Below are 16691 nucleotides of genomic sequence, written 5' to 3' on the forward strand. Positions count from 1 at the left end.
CGTACACATTTCAAGGGAGACCCTCCAGCATGCCATGTTGTTCTCCAGCTACACTCAGCTGCTCAACTGCCAGCATGGAGAAGGGGCAAGTTGCATTTAACCAGGGTTGGAGCTTGCTAGACAAATTTAATAAAGGGAGAGGGGAACGAGGCAAAGGTGGTACAGGTGGAGCATGAAATCTAAGCTAAGTCCAAGATGGATGTGATGTGGGTGAAAGACATGGGAGGAAAGGACTTATTTTATTTTATTTTTATTTTTTTAGACGGAGTCTTGCTCTGTTACCCAGACTGCGGCACAATTTAAGCTCACTGTAACCTCCGCCTCCCAGGTTCAAGCGATTCTCCTGCCTCAGCCTCCTTAATAGCTGGGATTACAGGTGCCCAACACTACGCCCAGCTAATTTTTGTATTTTTAGTAAAGACAGGGTTTCTCCATGTTGGCCAGGCTGGTCTTGAACTCCTGATATCAGGTGATCCACCCGCCTGGGCCTCCCAAAGTGCTGGGATTACAGGCATGAGCCACTGCGCCCGGCTGGGAAGGACTTTTAAAATGTACTTTCACCTGGGTGTGGTAGTATGCACTTGTAGTCCCCCAGCTATTTGGAAGGCCAAGGTGGGAGGATCACTTGAGGCCAGGAGTTCAAGACTAGCCTGGACAACATAACAAGACCCCCATTTCTTTTTTTAAAAAAATGTGTTTTTATAGTCAGTGGAGAGAGACAGATGTACATACATATAGATGAAGTCTATGTATATATAGTTGTATAGTTTTATATACACAGTATGTATTACATAACCCCCTTTTTTTTTTTTTTTTTTTGAGACGGAGTCTCGCTCTGTTGCCCAGGCTAGAGTGCAGTGGCTCAATCTTGGCTCACTGCAAACTCTGCCTCCTGGGTTCAAGAAATTCTGCCTCAGCCTCCCAAATAGCTGAGGTTACAGGCCCCCGCGACCACTCACAGCTAATTTTTATATTCTTAGTAGAGACAGGGTTTCACCATGTTGGCCAGGCTGGTCTTGAACTCCTCATATCAGGTGATCTGCCCGCCTTGGCCTCCCAAAGTGCTGGGATTACAGGCGTGAGCCACCATTGCCACCATGCCCGGCTTGTAACACTTTTTAAAGTCACCCCGGTCTTGTGCATCTTCTGTTGCTGACAGGAAGTTTACTCTCAAGCTGGTCGTTGTCCCTTTGTAGGTTGTCTGGCTTTCCCTCTCATGGCTTTTGGGATTTTATTTTTTATCATTTATTGTCTATAGAGAATATATCAGGGCCTGAGTTTTAGTTTTGATTTCAAATCTTACTCAACACCTGGTAGGCCTTTGCAGTCTGAAGATGAATGTCTTTTCTCATTTCTGGAAAATTCTTCAAAGATTAACTGTACCCCTCTTCTCTCTTTTCTCTCTTTCTGGAAGCCGTGCTGGACATATGGTGGTCTTTCGTTGTATTATCTGTCTCTTATCCTCTCTTTCTTGCATTCCTTCTCTTTCTCTTTTTGTATTATTTCATTGGAGATTTCCTCCTCTCCTCATCTGCTCATGGCCAATCATGTTTCACCTGTATTCCCCCTCAGATTATGTTGAAGTCAATCCTAGACATCATATCATTTTATCTGTAAATATTTCAGTATTTGTCCCTAAAAAATAAGGATTATTTTTTAAAACATTGACAGTAGTTCCTTAGTATCTAGCCAGTATTCAGATATCCCTGAATGTCTTATAAATGTTTTTATATTATTGTTTTTCCAAATAAGGAACCAAGCAAGGTCAGTACTATGGATTTGATTGAAATATATAGCTCTCTTTTAATTTACAATTCCCTTCATCTTTTTAAACTTCAGTCTATTTATTGAATAACTGATGTTTAGTAGAAACCATGTTTATGGTGCTGTAGTATTTCCCACAGTCTGGGTTTTGCTGATTACATCCCCATTGCATTTAACATGCCCTTCTGTCCTCCAGTATTTTCTGTATACTGGTAGATCTGGGATGGCGCTGTCCATTAAGGCAGCCATTAGCCACATGCAACTGTTGGGCACTTAAAATGTGGCGAGTCAGAATTGAGAGGCACTGTAAGTGTAAAGTCCACACCAGATATCAAAAACCATGTACAGAAAAAAGGAATGTAACTATCTCATTAAAGTTAATTTCACCTTTTTCTTTTTACTTACTCCAAACTTTAAAGTCACTGTGACTTTTATTATGTTTCTACTGGGCTAAAGATTTGATCGGACTCTGGTTCAGTTTTTCCCTCTGGGGTATTATTACTTCTGATACTCCAATAGTAATAAGCATGCCTGGTGCTCAGATTTGGGTTTCTGTATACCATTTCCCATAAAAGGAACTAGGGCTTCTTGGGAAAATTTCTCATTCTAGGACCCTAGGGCAAGGGCAGTACAAAATGAGTCTGGGACATTTTCTTAGCACAAAATGAATGAGGACATGTCAAGAAGATATAAGTGCCAACTTGAAGGGCTTCCACTGGCCAAATTTGGGACATTTTGAGCATTTGAGCCTCACAAAACATAACAGTAGTGGATGACAATGCATTTTGATTTCAAAAAGAATCCATGGGCCGGGTGCAGGGCTCACGCCTGCAATCCCAGCACTTTGGGAGGCCGAGGCGGGCAGATCACCTGAGGTCAGAAGTTCGAGACCAGCCTGGCCAACACAGTGAAACCCCATCTCTACTAAAATACAAAAAATCCGGGCGTGGTGGCATACGCCCGTAATCCCACCTACTTGTGAGACTGAGGCAGGAGAATTGCTTGAGCCTGGGAGGCGGAGGTTGCAGTGAGCCGAGGTCGTACCAGTGCACTCCAGTCTTGCCGACAGAGCAAGACAATGTCTCAAAAAAAATAAAATAAAAAAGAATCCATGGGTCTATAGAAATACTGAAAAGAACAATTGGGATCAGGGAGAAGGGGGAGCTCTACAGAGGAATGCCAACTAATAACTATAAAGGCCATGAATTAAAAGGCTGGACGGCTAGACTTAGAATGTCACCTTTTTTTTTTTTTTTTTTTTTGAAACGGAGTCTCTGTCGCCCAGGCTGGAGTGCAGTGGCAAGATCTCAGCTCACTGCAAGCTCCGCCCCCCGGGTTTACGCCATTCTCCTGCCTCAGCCTCCTGAGTAGCTGGGACTACAGGCACCCACCACCATGCCCGGCTAGTTTTTTGTTGTTTTTTTTTTTTTTTTTGTATTTTTTTTAGTAGAGACGGGGTTTCACCGTGTTAGCCAGGATGGTCTCGATCTCCTGACCTCGTGATCCGCCCGTCTCGGCCTCCCAAAGTGCTGGGATTACAGGCTTGAGCCACCGCGCCCGGCCAGAATGTCACCATTTTATACTCAGTATATTGATTATTGTTCCAGGCAGGGACTATCAATAAATAATGAGGTTAATTGGTAGAATTAACATGCTGCAGATTACTTATCAATGCAAGGGAAAAGGTACCTTTTCGATGGCTGGAATCTGTCAGCCATTGTCATCACCACGTGCTCCAACTTAATATCACCAAGAGTGGGACAAACTTCCACCTCCTGAGGTAATTCCCTGAGAAGGACACACCACCTCTGATGTGGTATTCTTACCAAAACCATTAAACCTGAATCTAATCTTGAGGAAACAGACTAATCCAAACTGAAGGACAGTCTATAAAATAACCAACCCGAACCCTTGAAAAATGGCAGCATTAAAATAAGACAGAAAAGATGGGAATTTGTTTCAGATTAAAAGAGATGGAAGAGACATGAGGACTAAATACTACATGTCATGCACAATTGGATCCTGGACCCCAAAAGGCTATAAAAGAGATTATTGGGACAATTGGGGGAATTTGAATACAGACTAATTATTGGATAAGAATATCATATCATGTTAAGTTTCTTGAGTGTGATCATTGTTTTATGGTTATTTAGGAGAATGCTTTTGTTCTTAGGAGATACCTGGTGAAGCGTTTAGAGGCATGATGCCTGCAACTTACTTGACTCATTTCAAGAAAAATATATGATTGTGTGTATGTAGAGAGAGGGAATTGTGGCAAAATATTAATTGGCACATGTCATAATTGTCTTTTGGTGACAAGCATGAATCATACTTAGATCCTATTAATTAAGGTTTGACAAAATGGTGACATGCTATTAGTCTTCATTTAGTAGCTCTAATCTTTATACCTTATGCAGAATAAATATTTGGTTCTTTCCCTTTATTTACCAGTTCAGAAAGAATTTTTATTCTTACTTGTGGTCAAGCTGTCCATTTTTTGCCCAGTGGGAACCTCTTCAGGTTGGCACTTGAGTGCTTTTAACATGACCCCAGTAGTATTAGCTAGCTAGCATCCTCACTCTCTGGTACAAGGTGTGCCTGGTTCATCTTGTGTATTTCCTGTCCCAGATCTGCAATCAGCCATTTCTCTCAGGAGCTCTTGTTCCTTTTAGCAGTAAATCAAACAGACCTGTTTTAAAAATCCCTTTCAGGTTGCCGTATCGTGTCTAGTTTCACAGGAAGGAATATGCCTGTTTATTGGCTATTTACTGTCTTTAATGGTGTGGAACTTTTTCATATGATTCATAATTTCTATCTGAGTTCACCTTCCTGGGGAGTTTTACCCGCTAGGTGCCTGCCCTGAACCACCCAAAAGGGTGTTGCCTCTGTGTGAATCCCACAGGCTTCTCATGCCCCAAACCCCTTTTGATTGGGGTCTAGTTAGTAGGGAGAAGGTGATTAAAGGGACAACTTGGTTTCCATCCCATGTACTTCAGTATCATTGATTCTTTTATGAGAATGTATTTCCATATTGATTATAGAATTATGAGACAAGGAACCTACAAGCCACAGGTTGGAGAGTGAAAACGTGGGAATGCCATTGACCTGTCCAAGTAGGAATGATTATTTTGTCTTTGTTTGCTTTTCCAGGATCTGTACCCAGCTCTGAAAGGTGTAAACACAGTTTTCCACTGTGCATCACCCCCAGCATCCAGTAACAACAAGGAACTCTTTTATAGAGTGAATTACTTTGGCACCAAGAATGTCATTGAAACTTGCAAAGAGGCTGGGGTTCAGGTAAGGGGAAAACGAGTGAGTGCTGTCAGGAGCGTGTGATAGCCCTTTCTAAGGGTGTAAGGTCGTAGTTATTGCAGTCTCCCTGGGCCTAGGCTGGGTTGCTTCTTCAAGTGTTGGGAAGATCTTAGAAATTACCTTGGAGTCACTGGGGATCATGAAGGTCTGGTTGCCAAGGCCGATTTGAGATGTAATATTCTAACTGCACACAAATAGAACATCTGAGGACCTCAAGGCTATTAGCCTTCAGATAAAGAGCTGCAGAACTTAGACATTGCTTATATTTTTATTGTGATAAAATATATATCACATACAATTTACCATCCTAACCATTTTTAAGTGCAGAGTTCAATGGCATTAAGCATACTCACAATGTTGTACAGCCATTACCACCATCCATCTCTAAACCTTTTTGTTCTTCCCTAATAAAAACTCTATACCCATTAAACAGCAACTCCCCAATCTCCCTTCCCCACCCAACCCCTGGCAACCACCCTTCTACTTTCTGTCTCTGTGGGTTTGACAACTATAGGGACCTCACAGAAGTGGACTCATAGTATTTGTCCTTTTGTGTCTGGCTTATTTCACCGAGCATGATGTCCTCAGGAGTCATCCATGTTGTAGCATGTGTTGGAATGTCCTTCCTTTTTAAGGCAGAATAATATTTCATTGTATGGATGGACCACATTTTGTTTATTCATTCAGCCATCAATGGATATCTGTGTTGTCTTCACCTTTTGGCAATTGTAAACATTAGTGCTGTGATCACAAGCGTACAAATATCTGTTCAAGTCCCTGTTTTCAATTCTTTTGAGCATATACCCAGAAGTAGGGTTGCTAGATCATATACTAGTTCTATGTTTAACCTTTTGAGGAACCACCACATTGTTTTCCAGACCTTACTTATATTTTAAAAGAAAAGCAAACTGTGTTTACCCTTAGCCAATGAAATCTGTTATAACTCAGGCCTGAGGGGATACAAATTTCTACCCATTGAAGCTTGCTGCATTGTTACCAATCCTGGTTCTTAGAATTGTCTTTATAGGACTCCAGCCACTGGCTAAAAGAGTTCCCTGTCAGCTCAGCATCCTGTCCTTCACAGGGACGCATGCCACAGGTACTGTATAAATTAAGAGAAAAGATTGAAGCAAGCCAGGGGGTTCCTCTCCCAGCAACCTCTCCTGGCACTGTTGGCTGGTCCCCAGCATCCTCAACCAGCCCAGCAGGGTTGGAGCTCTTCTGGGCTTGAACCCTGGAAAAGATCAGTTATAACTGACCCCTAGCAGTTGACAAGATGCTTTGCCCTGCTGCAGTTATCACCTAATTAGCTCCTCCGTAGGTAACCAGAGGCTAAACGATGTCTCTTTGCCAGTAAATGGGAGAGGTGGGGTCAAAGCGGATTCTCCAAGTCCCAGACTCTGCACTCTGTCATGCTGATGTAACTGGAGCCCTGGGAGGGGCCCTGCTGCTCTTTGTTAAATGGAAGGTTCCTGGCATACAAAAAAGATTTGCGCCCCAGGTGTGGCAGCTCACACATGTAATCTCAGCGCTTTGGGAGGCCAAGGCAGGAAGATCACTTGAGCGCAGGAGTTCAAGACCAGCCTGAGCAACATAGCAATGCCCCACCTCTCCAAAAAATTTTAAAAGCCAGGTGTGGTGGTATGCACCTGTAGCCTCAACTGTTTCGGGACACTGAGGCAGGAGGATCACTTGAGCCCAGGATTTTCAGGCTGCAGTGAGCTATGATCCCAACACTACACCCCAGCCTAGGCAACAGAGCAAGACCTTGTCTCTTAAAAATAAATAAATAAAATAAACAGGATTTGAGAATAAAACAGCACCTCTCCACTCACCACAGTATTTAAGTAACAACATTACTGGTGTGTGTAATGTGTGCCCATCCTTGATGCCATTGCTCTCCTCTTTTAGCCATGGGTAGCAGTTCTGAATTTGGATTTATTTCCATTTGCTCCATGTGTAACCAATATAAGGTATTGGATTGCATGTTATAAGATTTTATAAAATGATATCTTATTGAACAGATCCTCCTGCAACTTGCTTTTTTCTCCAATGTTATGTTTTTCTTTATTCATCTTGGCATTTGCAACTGGTTCATTTACTGAAGGGGCAGAGTGGCTTAGTATGTAAGAGTGCAGAAAGCGATTGCTGTGTTGTACTGAAGGAACATTTTCCAACACTGAGATCAAAAGATTATTTAATGTACTTTTTTCTCAAAGGTTTTAAGTGTTGCTTTCCACATTTAAGTCTTTAATCCACCAGGAATTTATGTTTGCATATGGTGTGAGATAGAGGTCTAACTTTTTTCCATGTGTATAACCAGTTCAGTGCCATTTATTGCATAATCCGTCTTTCTGCATTGCTGCACACCATCTGCAGCATGTCTTAGGTGTTTGTGTCTTACATGGGCCTGTTCCCAGGCTCTCCCCTCTGCCCCATTGATCTCCCTGTCTGCCCATGCAGAGAGGCTCTGCCTTTTTAGGATAAGTCTCAGTGTACGGTAGATAAATCACCCCCCCAACCAATTTCTTCAAACTTTACTTGGCTATTCTGAGCCCTTTGTTCTTCTACATATATTTGGCTTAACTAGTTCCTTGCTAAAGCCAGCTGAGACTGCTATTGTAATTGCATTGAACTTGTAGGTAATTTTGGAGAGAATTGACATTTTTCCCATATCGAGTGTTGCTGTCCATAAATATGGGATATTTTTCTGTTTATCTTGCTCTTTAATGTCTTCAATAGAGTTTTATACTTTACTTTGTAAAGATTTTGCATATCTCGTTAAATTTATTTGTATGTACTTCATTTTTTGTTATTTAATAACTTTATATTACATTTCCAATTACTGCTAATATATAAGACTAGTTAATTTTTGTATATTGATTTTTAATTCAGCAACTTTGCCGAACTCTAATATTTTCTACATATTTGCCTGTTTTCTGTGTAGATTTTTCTCTCATCTGCAAGTGATGGAAGTTCAGTTTCTTTTCAAATCATTATAAATTCTTGTTTATCTTACTCTACCACTCTGGCTAGAGCTTCCCATACAATGTTGAATAAGAGTGGGAACGATATGATTCATGCTAATGGTGTCCGGTGTTGGATGAACTGCTCTTAACCAGCAGGCTGGATGCTGGGGACCCTCATAAGAGAGCATCTTCCTTTAGAATAGCATTTCTTAAGAGGTCGTGTGGTGTGTGTATTCCTATGTGTGTTCACATGGCCAGGTCACTATCAGAATAGCCAGTGATCTTTTTCAAAGAGACATCTTCCTAGAAGTTTGTGGGCTGCCCTTCACTTACAGAGAGTCACTGTCATAGTGAGGTACCATGAATGAAAGTCTGTTCTATCTCTCAGGTGTGATGGGATAGAAAAAAAATGTGTTATCCCTTGTTTTGGAACCAAGATCTCTTGATTCTTGGTTAGAATGCAATACCATAGTGTGTCTGGAATCCACATAGCTGCAGAAGATGGTGATCTTTGGATTATTTTAAGAAGGCCTGAAAAGCAAAGACATTGCAGCAAATAATTTCTGCAGTGCCTCGAATGCGACGGCAGCGAAGGGATGCCCCTTGATTCTCTTTCATATAGGATCATCGCACTGTTTGAATCATGATAATTTGTGACTTTTATTTTTTCTAACCTTCCTCTGTCAGAAACTCATTTTAACCAGCAGTGCCAGTGTCATCTTTGAGGGCGTCGATATCAAGAATGGAACTGAAGACCTTCCCTATGCCATGAAACCCATTGACTACTACACAGAGACTAAGATCTTACAGGAGAAGGTATGTACCTTGGAACTGGTTGAGTGAGCAGACTGAAGGGTTTAGAATCCTAAGAAAAATGTTTATGAACTTATGAAGTTCATATTCTGAGGCCTACGTACCTGACTTGAGATGTAAAATTTGTGGATGAAATTAAATTTAAAAATACTGTGAGAGGCCGGGCATGGTGGCTCAAGCCTATAATTCCAGCACTTTGAGAGGCTGAGGTGGGCGGATCACCTGAGGTCAGGAGTTCGAGACCAGCCTGGCCAACATGGCAAAACCCCATCTCTACTAAAAATACAAAAATTAGCCCAGCATGGTGGCAGGCATCTGTAATCCCAGCCACGTGGGAGGCTGAGGTATGAGAATCGCTTGAACCTGGGAGGCAGAGGTTGCAGTGAGCCGAAATTGTGCCATTGCACTCTAGCCTGGGGGATAGAGAGAGAGACTCTTGTCTCAAAAAAAAAAAAAAAAAATACTATGGGAACAGAAGACACTGTGTTCTGAGTGTTTTCCAGGAGTATTTTCCTTGTTTAAAGGTCACAGTTATCCCATCATCACCAGATTACAGATGAGGACTGTGGTGCACAGAGAGACTCAGAACCTTTCTAAAGCTGTGCAGCTAGGAGGTGGCTGACTCCAGGCAGTCTGTCTCCAGAGCCTGCACTCCACCCTCAATGCCATGGGAGCTTCCTCCCTTGCTATGGGAATTTACAGCAGTTACAAGTGTGCAGACAGGAATCAGGCTGGAGGCACCTTCCTAGTGGCACTCTCGCCCCCTCCCTGACTTAGAAAAACAAACAACGGAAGGATCTTGCTTTATTTTAAGGAAAAGTACTTTTCCACTTGGCAAAACAGCTTCATCAAAGGGCACCTGATTTTAGTGTGGTTGGATTCAGCCGCAGTCACTACCAAGCCTTCAGGCTGCCGGGGCTGTGGGGCCCCTGACAACTGCTAGCTACAGATGGGGATTGTCACCCTGAGGCCATCCTAAGCTGCAGGCCAGGAGTGCTCCTGAGCCTGGGATAGCTCACCTTAGCTGGGTAGCTGTGAGTATACCCCTCCCAGGTGTGTGTGCAGTGTATCACATCCACTGAGGATTTCTTTCAAAGCCAGTACATACTGAACTGGAGCTGAACACTGACCTGGCTACCTGAGAGCCAGCTGCCTCCTGGCTGTTTGCTGTATATATATATATATATATTTTTTGAGATGGAGTCTCACTCTGTCGCCCAGGCTGGAGTGCAGTGGCATGATCTTGGCTCACTGCAACCTCCACCTCCCAGGTTCAAGCAATTCTTCTGCCTCAGCCTCCTGAGTAGCCGGGATTACAGGCATGTGCCACCACGCTCAGCTAATTTTTGTATTTTTAGTAGAAACGGGGTTTCACCATGTTGGTCAAATGGTCTCGAACTCCTGACCTCATGATCTGCCCACCTTGGCCTCTCAAAGTGCTGGGATTACAGGCATGAGCCACTGTGCCCAGCCTGTTTGCTGTTGCTTCTGTTTGCTCAGAAAGTCCTGGCAGAACTGGTCCACGGGGAGACACAAGGGCCACCCAGACCAGGGGTGGAGGCTTGACCTTTGGCAAGCCACAGTCCTGGCTCCAGACTATGCTATCTCGCTCCTTGGAGCACCCATGTGCTCGAACTTGGCCCGAGGAGTACTAAAGCCTCCCTGCGCCTTGCAGGCAGTTCAGTCACCATGGAGACCCTGTGCATTCTCAACCCAACATGCCGGATACTGACTGCCACCAGAGCTGAGCCCACCTAGGCTCAAGAGCTTCAAATGATGGCCTCGGCCCAGACTATCAGTGTCTCGCTTATATCAACTTTGGGGTTCTCAACTGGAAATAAGCAAAGCCTTCAGATGACTCTAGCAGTAACTCACCTGGAGCCTCCTTTCAGCCAAGGTTGACACCCACTGTTGGCTTTATAGCCTTCCTGCTGATCATAAACCAAATGTGATGGGGAGCTAGGACTCCTCCACCTCTCCTCCCTTTAGTAGTAGAGATGAGCCTTGGTGGAGGCCATTTGAGGGCTTATTTAGTCATTTCCTCCATCACTGTGGAGACCAGAGGCCTGGCGGGAAGAGGAGGGCCAGCTCTGGGAATCTGTTGAAACGAGGCAGCTTTTCCATTGTTGAGTAGCTTAAGATCACTGGGGCCAAAACATAGACCAGCACTTTGCTACCATAGAGTAGAAATTTGAGGTGACATGACAGCAGGAACCATACTTACCAAGCATACAGACATGCACTGAAACAACTGACGTAGGCCATCTTATGTAATTCGCATGCAGCCCCATCAGGGTAGGCACCTTTATGATCACCACTTTTACCCTCAATAAAACAAATCCTTCGGGAAGTTTTGTTACTTTTGAGGCAAAACCCATTTCTCTGTACTTTAGGCTCTTGAGTTCTAGTTTGTCCATGAAGTCACACAGAAGACACCCTTTCCTCACAGTGGCAGCAGGAGCACTGGCTCTGGACCAGGCACTGCTCTGAGGACTTGACATGTTTCGGCCTCCTTTGCCCCCCAGCTGCTGGCCTGTTTCTCTCCAGGCATGGTCTTCAGACCCTTCACCTTCTCTGACCTTCTTCTGGGCCCACTTGGGTTTCTCAGCGCCCTCCCCTCGGAGGTGGTACTCAGAATTGCCCGGAACAGACCTGGCCTGGTGGAAACGTGGGCGGCACGTGCAGTTCAAGGCACTGGAGGCTCATGGCTAACTTGTTCACCAGAACCTTCAGATCTTTTCCACAAACTGCTGCCGAGGCATGTCTTCTGGCAGTGTTGATGGATTTTAGCCTTTGAACCCAAACCAGGGCCTTCTGATTTGATCTTACCGGTTTTTGCCCGGCTGTCTGTCCTGCATTTTCAGATTTTGGTGTGAGGGTGGGTGGGGTGGAGAGGTAGCCCAGAATTATACCAGCCACTGATGTAGGGTGTCAGTTCAAGGCAGACCACTGCTCGGTGGCCACATGCCAGCAGAGTGTGTCATCTGTCTGTCCCCCACGAGTGGTGCTTCTCACCCGGTGAGGCACTCTCTTGGCTTGGGCCTAGGGATTTGCAATGAATGTGCTCCTTCTCCCACTCTCCTTCAGGCAGTCCTGGGCGCCAACGATCCTGAGAAGAATTTCTTAACCACAGCCATCCGCCCTCATGGCATTTTCGGCCCAAGGGACCCACAGTTGGTACCCACCATAATCGAGACAGCCAGAAACGGCAAGATGAAGTTCGTGATTGGGTGAGTCAGCCCACAGCGGCTCTTCCCTAGTCCTTCCTGGTCCGTGCTCGTGTTCAGAGAGCACTTGGCAGGAGCCAAGTGGCATTGTAGCTCTTTTCTTACGTGACTGTCTTGGTCCATGCAGGCTGCTGTAACAAAATACCTAATACTGGCTAACAAACAACAGACAGGTTGGAGGCTGGGAAGTCCAAGATCAAGGCGTTCCCAGATTGGGTGTCCTGTGAGGCCCTGTTCCTCATGAGTGGCACCTTTTCACCATGTCATCACATGGTGGGAGGGGAAACAGGCTCCCTTGGGCCTCTTTTATGAGAACACTAATCCCATTCCTGAGGGCAGAGCCCCCGTGACCTAATCACCCCCTAAAGGTCCCTCTTCACAGTACCATTGCATTGGAGATGAAGTTTCAACATATGAATGAATATTGCGGGGATACAAAGATTCAGGCCATAGCAGTGACCTTGTCTTCTGTCCTCTGTATTCATTTCTTGTAGTTGCCATAACAACTTGCCACAAAGTGAGTGCTTAAAACAACAAATGGATTCTGTCACAGTTTGGGAGGCCAGAAGTCCACAGTTAAGATGTTGGCAGGGCTAGTGCCTTCTGGAGGTTCACAGGGAGCATCTGTTCCAGGCCTCTGCCCTAGCTTCTGCTGGCTTCTGGCCATCCTTAGAATTCTGTACTTGGAGAGGCATCACTCCTGCCTCTGCCTCTCTTTCACGTGGCTGTCTTCCTTGCTTTCTGTGTCCAAATTTCCTTCTTATAAGGACATCATTCCCTGGATTTAAAGCCCACCCTACTCCAGTATGAGCTCAGCTTAACTAATTGCATCTGCCGAGCCCTTATTTCCAAATAAGGTCACATTCACAAGGTCCAAGTGGACAGAAGCTTTGAGAGGATACTGTTCAATCCAATGTACCCTCTCAGGTAGGCTGGGAAGGTATTTGTGACCCTGTCTGGAAATGGAAGAAACCGAGGCTCAGAGGGGAAACAATGGGCCCAGGATCAAGGGCCAGGGCTTGACTCTCCTTGCATCTCGGAAGGCAGGTGGGGGGGCATTACATTTCTCCTCGGGGAAAGCGTAGGTGGAGGGGCCTCCACAGGGGACAACAGTGTGGCTCTCTCCCAAGTAGGCCTTCTCTTCCTTCATTTCCTCCTTCTCTCCTCTCTTTCCTCCTTTTTCCCTCTGCCTTGCCTTCCTGTTTCTCACTCAGCCTCACTGCTACCCTGACTTGTCACCTTGAAGGATTACAAGGAGACTGGTCAGTAAATGGGAGACCAGAGCAAGGCATTGGCCCCATGTCTCCTGGGAAGGGGCTGAAAAACTGCGACCCAAATCGGGACAGGAGAGACAGCACCAGTGTTGGCCATGCTGGAATGGGTGGGCAGGTCCCCCAGCTTTCAGATTCCACTAACCCTGAAGACCCAGGAGTCCTGGCCCAGTGTACATCTTTAATCAGTACAGGCATCCATGAGTGCCTGGACTGGCCTTGCCAAGTGAGGTGGCAGCCATTCTGCAGGTCACAGTCTCTCAAATGCTGAGACTTGGGAGCAGCCCTGGCCTTCGTGCAGGGGCTCCCAGTACGTATTCCATCATCCCTTGTGCACCTGCAGAAATGGGAAGAACTTGGTGGACTTCACCTTTGTGGAGAACGTGGTCCATGGACACATCCTGGCTGCAGAGCAACTCTCCCGAGACTTGACACTGGGTGGGAAGGTAAGGCCTGCTGCACCCGTCTCTGCACGGGTGCCTTTCTGTGGGTTTCTTCTCCTTGCCACTGGATTTGCTGGCAGGTTGCTCCTGTGATCCTGTATTGTGGAGGATCTGTATTAGGACCCCCTGTGCCAAGGTCAAGCCCCTCTGATAGAGCATGTGGTGTCACTGCAGCATCACATCACTTGGGCAGCCAAAATTGGGGAGCTGATGAGCTGGGATTGTACAGACATTCAGGACACAGTCCTCTGTGGCCCCCTGACCTGGCTGCCCACCTGTTGGCATGGCTCCTCATGGCAGGAGCCCATGTAGATTGGGCAGGGTGCTTGCTCCTCACCCTTTCTCCCACTCATTCCTCAGGTCTCTCCCTCCCTTGCTCTTTGGTCCTCTTTTATTCTCCTGAACCTCTACCGTTTTCCCACTGATAACTTTCAAAGAAGTTGGGAGTAGGGTGGGTGTGGCTTTTTTTTTTTTTTTTTTTTTGAGACAATCTCACTCTATCACCCAGGTTGGAGTGCAGTGGCGCGATCACCCAGGTTGGAGTGCAGTGGCGCGATCTCAGCTCACTGCAACCTTTGCCTTACTGATTCAAGCGATTCTCGTGCCTGAGCCTCCTGAGTAGCTGGGACTACAGGCCTGTGCCACCATGCTCAGCTAACTTTTTGTACTTTTAGTGGAGATGGGGTTTCACCATGTTGGCCAGGCAAACTCCTGACCTCAGCTGATCTGCCCGCCTCTGCCTCCCAAAGTGCTGGGATTACAGGCGTGAGCCACCATGCCTGGCCCGGGTATGGCTTTTGATTTAAAACAAGCACAACTCCGTCAAGAAATGTAATCTGAGCAATTCATTGCATCCAAAGATATGTAGATGAGTTTTATGATGATTAACACTTATCGAATTAACAAATGTGCCTTTCCAAGTGCAATCTATGCTTCACTTAAAATCCTGGCTCATAGATAAAACTTTCATCATCTGCCCTTTCTACGCCTTAGCAGTTGTGCAATTGAGGGCAGGCCACATGGAACGCTGCAGCAGTTAGGCAGTGAGGATGCAATCTGCATGGGCTTAATAGATGCCTCAACTTTGGGCAGGTGGGGGTGGTGTTTCTAACTTCTTGTTCTTGTTCTCCCACCAGGCATTTCACATCACCAATGATGAGCCCATCCCTTTCTGGACATTCCTGTCTCGCATCCTGACAGGCCTCAATTATGAGGCCCCCAAGTATCACATCCCGTACTGGGTGGCCTACTACCTGGCCCTCCTGCTGTCCCTGCTGGTGATGGTGGTCAGTCCTGTCATCCAACTGCAGCCCACCTTCACACCCATGCGGGTCGCACTGGCTGGCACATTCCACTACTACAGCTGCGAGAGGGCCAAAAAGGCCATGGGCTACCAGCCACTAGTGACCATGGATGATGCTGTGGAGAGGACCGTGCAGAGCTTTCGCCACCTGCGGAGGGTCAAGTGAGGGACGCTGGAGGCTGGGCTCTCTCGACACATTCCCCAGCCAGTCACTCCTTCCCCTGTGGAGTGAAGAAATAACATCCTTCCAATGAGTTTGCTCTGAGCCTGTGACTCCTCCTGCTAGGCAGAGAGCGCACCCTACTACTTCCATGACAACGAAGGCAGTAAAAACAGATATTTCTTCCTTCATGGAATTGGATTTGGATTTCTTGAAGCAGGCAGCTTCATATTCTACTGATTTGTTCTCTGTCTTTTTGTGTCTCTCTATATACCCCCTCCCTTGCCCCCTCTTCTGGGTCATACATTTCACTCCAGTGTCCTTATACATAATCAAGGAAGCTGTAGGAAGCTACAGCGCATTTGTCAGTTGTGATGGAGAACCATTTCCATGCAGACCAATACTAGAGTGAAGCCTCTAGACTTTGTGCAAGAGACTGCATCTTCAAAATATCCTGGAAGAAAAGCAGAAGTTGTTAACACACAGGTGAGACTTTACATGTACATTTCATACCAACAGTAAGCTTAGAGCAAAAGCTGAAAGCTGAAATGACTAATTCAGTCTCTGTTGCTTGTTCAACTCCTTACATGCTTCCACATTCTCTTTCAGGTACATTGCTGTGCCTGCCTGCATTGTTTTTTGTTGTTGTCGTTGTAGAGACAGTCTGAGTGTGTCTCTGTTGCCCAGCCCAGAGTGCACTGGCTAATCACAGGCCCAGTCATAGAGCACTGCAGCCTGGAACTCTTGGGCTCAAGCAGTCCTCCCACCTCAGCCTCCTGAGAGCAAATGTGCGCCACCACACCAGGCTTGCACTGTTTTCACAAAACATTTATCAACAAGAGTTCTGTTGTTTTTAGAGGCAAGGCAGTGATCCAGCCCAGTGGCACGCTGTTTGATCTGTTCAGCTCCTCTCCTAATGTGGGACACTGGGCTGGGTGATAGTAAGCCAGCGAAAAGGGGCTGCTTGCCTGCAGCTCACCCTCAGAGCCCTTCAGGCCTGTTTCCAAAGGGCGTAGCACAGAGGATAATTCCTCTGAATGAGGAGACACTGTGCTGCCCTCTGCTGATGGGACAGGGGGATAGAAACATAAATAAGACAGCCTTTGCCCCTAAGGCACTTAGAATCATGGACTTAAGATATGTTCACAAGCCGCTATAATGCCAGGCAGGACATGATACACACACTTAAGACGCGGTGGTACACATTCAGCTTCTGTTGGGGAGGTGATGCCTTGAGTCAGACCCTGAAGAATGGATAAGCAATCAAACTTACTGTTGGAGTTGGCATTTCAGGCTAAAGATGTCAGAGTGTCACAGTCAGTGGCATGTCATAGTTTAATTAGCAGCACGTTGTGTTTCTTAGTGGTCCATGAGATATAATGGTGTCTTAGATTCAGTGAAGGACAGACATGCCAGCCTGGTTTGGGGT

The 16691-nt window shown here is 45.9% G+C and overlaps 1 protein-coding gene across 3 annotated transcripts in view; it reads left to right on the forward strand.

Annotated features, from left to right (window-relative positions):
* The window catches only part of NSDHL (NAD(P) dependent steroid dehydrogenase-like), a 35615-nt gene extending 20100 nt beyond the window's left edge, over positions 1-15515 (forward strand). For all 3 annotated transcript variants that reach the window (XM_025373263.1, XM_025373261.1, XM_025373262.1), the window contains 5 exons: positions 4915-5061; positions 8733-8861; positions 11946-12088; positions 13700-13802; positions 14936-15515. In XM_025373263.1, the coding sequence (XP_025229048.1) occupies positions 4915-5061; positions 8733-8861; positions 11946-12088; positions 13700-13802; positions 14936-15268 (855 nt within the window). In that variant the 3' untranslated portion in view covers positions 15269-15515. The remainder of the gene's footprint in view (positions 1-4914; positions 5062-8732; positions 8862-11945; positions 12089-13699; positions 13803-14935) is intronic.
* Positions 15516-16691: the final 1176 nt, after the last annotated feature.

Source organism: Theropithecus gelada, chromosome X (assembly GCF_003255815.1).
Source record: "Theropithecus gelada isolate Dixy chromosome X, Tgel_1.0, whole genome shotgun sequence".
Taxonomy (NCBI): Eukaryota; Metazoa; Chordata; class Mammalia; order Primates; family Cercopithecidae; genus Theropithecus; species Theropithecus gelada.